Source organism: Buceros rhinoceros, unplaced genomic scaffold, assembly GCF_000710305.1.
Source record: "Buceros rhinoceros silvestris isolate BGI_N320 unplaced genomic scaffold, ASM71030v1 scaffold32961, whole genome shotgun sequence".
Classification (NCBI taxonomy): Eukaryota; Metazoa; Chordata; class Aves; order Bucerotiformes; family Bucerotidae; genus Buceros; species Buceros rhinoceros.
This window is the reverse complement of record NW_010396513.1, coordinates 30,843-35,071: the sequence shown is the minus strand read 5'-3', so window position 1 is coordinate 35,071 and position 4,229 is coordinate 30,843. Positions and strand designations below refer to the sequence as shown.

Genomic DNA, 4,229 nt, shown 5'->3' with positions numbered 1-4,229 from the left:
CCCCCCCCCCGCCCCGGAACGCGCTCAAGCAAACACCAAAGCGCAGAACTCTTCAAGCTAGCTGCTTGTGGAAGCGGGGCACTTACTAACAGTAAAGACAGTGTTTGGGCCCCTCTGGTGCCCTCCAACTTCCGACACGCTAGAATTCCTTTTTATACTCAATGCAAAACCCCTTAATATTACGGTGAGGCACGGGGCTGGTTTCAATGACTTCTCTAAGGTGCACTGATTCCTCTTGCAAGAGGTGTAAGAACAGAGCAGGCTGCGTCTGAAGGAAGGTATTTTCACAGGGGGAGCACTGCTGAGGGGAGATGCGCGCCTCAGCGAAGGCAAGTGTGGCACAGGTAGGAAAACAGCGGTTTTCTACTGTTTCTTAAGCTTCATTTCCACAAGTGCAGTATCCACACAACTTGCCTGTCCAAGAGGAAACCAGCAGCCTTATACAGGAGCCTGTGGTGCCACCATGTGTGAAAACAACTTATCTTGTTACTCGGGATAACTGCAAGATTGCTTGCAGTCCTAAGGAGAAAGAGGGGATATGGCTACGAGGTACAGGAGCTTAGGACGGTAAGGAACTACCTTCAGGGGTTTTTTTTTTCCTCCTTGTGCATCTATCTCCACCTGCTTTTAATAGATCCTGTAATTAATGAACTGCTTTTGAATACTGTGTCTTACTACCATCACAACTACTATCTAAGAAAATAGCTAGTTTTAATCTTTGTCACCCATTTTGTTCCTGGACCTATGTTTTCTTCGCTGAAGAGATTTGGCTTTCATTTCAACCCAAATACTGCCTTGCCTCGAGCAAAAAAGCAGCAGCAGAGTTGTGATTTCTTCTGGAAGAGGAGTCTGGGCACTTGTTCCACACAGCAGCAATACAGTATCTAGGAGGCTGTGAGCTTGAGAGAGTGTTTACTTGAGACCACGATAAATCTGAGTCATCTTAGGCCAAGTCTTTCATGCTTCCAGTTATGCATTAATGGAAATCAAAAGCTGTACAATGCCTGTGTATCTTCATTAAACAAAAGAATGCGTAAAAAAGATCTGAGGCTTATTGGAATAAGACATGATGTACTGTACGTGACCTTTCTTTCTGAAGAAAACTCCTAGGACAGAAGCAGACTGAATAGCCACAGAACCCGTGCTGAACCAGTCCGGGTAATTAGAGACGACGCTGAGTGGAGCCTTCCCCGGGGAAGGGCTGGCACCAGGTAAGGAGCACCCAGAATGCTCTGGACAGAATACACATGACATCCTTCAGACTTAAATCAATTAGTCGGTCATCATGTGGGCTCTCTGCACGTGGAAGTTTTGCAGCCGTGCTGCCAAGTGCCCCATGAAACTGGAGTCTTGCTGGGTCACAGGAGGAAAAAGTGGTGCAAATCTTAAAAGAAATGATAGGTTGATTCTAATATTTTTTTTGAGATTACCTCTTTATTATTCTTTGGCATGGGAGACAGAAAGTGTTATCTAGAGAACAGCAGGGAAGAAAGTCATTTTATTTTCAACAGGTACATGTTTCTAACACTAAGTAGACCCTGCATGCTTTTAGCCTCCATGCTAGCCCAGCTCCCTGTAAATTCAACAGCTTGTTTGTCATTCACACGAATGATACTCCCAGTGTTGCATAGGCTCCAGAAACAATATTTCTCTAACATTTTTACCCATGACAAAAAGGTTTCACATTCTCAGGAATGGAAGCGTTCCAATCAGAAACACAGTACTTTAACTGAGAAATGAAGTGGGAGTTAAGGTTAAACCACACAGATACCCACGAAAACCAAAACCACTGTTTGCATTTTGGGCTTCAGAATGCAGACAACTTCCCTTTCTCAACTAAAACTTATCCAGACCCCTCCAAGCTTTTTCTTTGTTTGTTTGTTTTGGGAGTGGGGAGGAGACAGCAGGAGCAGTTACAGGAGGCATGCAAGACAACTGATGTGTCATCAGACAGCTCTGACACGAGGCAAATCCAAAAATGTCTTTCCAAAATGACACTGCAAGAAAGAGAAGAATGTCTTGCACAGCCTTAAGCCCACCTCTAGGAATGAGGCCTTACCTTGGCTACTGTCTGCTCAGCCACAGTGCTTGGACGACGCTGACGAGCATCAAGCCTCTGTTCCACAGGGAAGCTGCTCCGATGTGATTTGAGCCTTTCCACTAACAAGTAATAGATAGCAGCAAAGTGGTTATAACTCTTGTTCTGCAGAGACTGAAAAAGAGAAGCACAGAAGTGTGGGTGCAGCCACATCTGCATTGTCTTCTATGTGCTATGAGACCAGGAAGAAAGAATTGCCATCTAGGAAAAAAAAACCAAACCCAAACCACAGTGGGGCAGGCAAGCATTGCTCTGATTGAGAAAGTTTCAAGATACACAGAGCAGCAACCGTTCTCTCATGGTGCTGCCTTTTCATCAACGTGTTTTTCCTCCATGGGCCATGGCCTTGGACTGGGAGAGCTGGTGTGGGCAGCCAGCGCAAGGCACTTGGGCGAGGTGGTCCACGGGCCCACTGCACAGTGTGTCACCTGCAGTTTGCTCAGCGCGGACACCTTCTCTCTGCTAGGGATGATCTTTAGGAAACTTTCTGGAGGGATGTCTCTCCTCTTGCTGACCAGTCTGCTGACACAACCTGAGGCATGAGTAAGAAAGGGAGGCGGCAGCACAGCACGTTTAAAATGTTTGCCCTTGATAGGGTCTGACCAGGTAAAATATACCACCAGTTTTTTTGGTGTGGGCTTGTTTCTGTTTTTCCCCCAACCTACTGAAATAAAGACTTGCAAGCAATTCAGGTAATAAGTTCTAGGCATAAAAACGAAACAGGAGACCCCTCCCCCAGGGACAAATACCTGTTTGAGTCTATTTTACCTCAATAGTTTTCTGCTGGTCTATTCCAAGGCTGTGCATTAGCCGCAGGACCTGCTCATTATACTCCCCAAGGGAAGGCTCATTCTCCTCTCCTGGTGGATAAAGAATAGGTCTCTGTGCAGGAACTTCTATAAGCATCCACTTGTGCTCCTTAATCTGAGCAATAGTTAGTCGCCTGGTTGGGTCTAGGACCAGCATTCTTCTAATCAGATGTTCACACTCTGTTGGGGTTAAAAAAAATAAATTACCAGCCTGCTAAGTGGAACTTGCATATATTCACCTGAGACATCCCAATACAGAGCACGACAACAGGAAACTGCCTCACTTCTGCCTAACTTCTTTGCTAAATGCATTTCCTGAAGGCAAAAATAATCTCTCAAAGGAAGATTAAAAATCTCTTTAAGACAGACCAAACCCCAGCTTCTTTAAATGCATGGTAAGGCCACAGTGCCAGTCCTTCCTTCTACAGAGCTCCCGCATGAGGGTAATAGTCATGTTTAACACCCCTTTGAAGCTGCTTGTGCTAATGGGAACTGGTAAAGCTTCAAACGACCTCTGTGAAGTGTGGTGGGGAGTAATTAGCATCCTTCTCCAGCACGGTTTCAAATAGCTTGTCCAGGCTTATAAAACAAGGGGTTGGCAAAACTAGTGTTAGTCTCTGGTTTGGGTTTTTTTTTTTTTAATGACCTAGTGGTCATAAAAAAACCCGGTAAAAATAATGTCTCTGTGGCAGTGAATAGTAGCTAGTGGGTCTGCATGTTTATCTGTTTTAATTCCAGGATCCAAGCACAATCAAAAAAGCTTTAGGTATGCCTTACGCCATAATTCTGAACACACCAAACCCTTGCTGCTTTCTGGCTGCTACATGCCGGACAGCGTTAAAACCATGACATTTTCCTTTGCATCTCAGCTGGTTTTTGGAGATGACAGATGAACATGCAGTTCATGTACGACTGGAAATCAACCTAAGTTCCTTTAAGGGAGCTGAGCATCTGCCGTGCGTTTTGAGCTGTCCGTGATACAGCTGCAGTACTGCTGCAATGAGCCAGCCCATTCAGGTGGTTATGACGGACATTTAGAGAGATTTCTGACTATTTATTGCTGTTTCTCTCTCTTGTTTTCGCAGTTTTACTAAGAGACAGACCCTTCCCCTCTCCCTGCATCACCATGCGATCATCAAGCAAACAGCCTGTGAAACAGCAATCTACACTGCGTCACAACGTCGCAACTCAGGCAAGCATCTGCATCTAGCTCGCACAGTCACAGGAACACCCTGCAGCTCAGGACCGGCGGCAGGCTGTGCCCTGGACGCTGCGGGGCTGCCACGGGGCCATAAATGCACTGCTGAAATGAGGCACGCACG

General features: G+C 45.9%; 1 protein-coding gene across 1 annotated transcript in view; it reads right to left on the bottom strand.

The window, feature by feature from the left end:
* Positions 1-4,229, bottom strand: part of SIK2 (salt-inducible kinase 2) — a gene marked incomplete at its 5' end in the record, with an annotated part of 41,743 nt that overhangs the window by 7,521 nt on the left and 29,993 nt on the right. The window contains 2 exons of the mRNA XM_010145930.1: positions 2,060-2,212; positions 2,867-3,087. Of these exons, the coding sequence (XP_010144232.1) occupies positions 2,060-2,212; positions 2,867-3,087 (374 nt within the window). The remainder of the gene's footprint in view (positions 1-2,059; positions 2,213-2,866; positions 3,088-4,229) is intronic.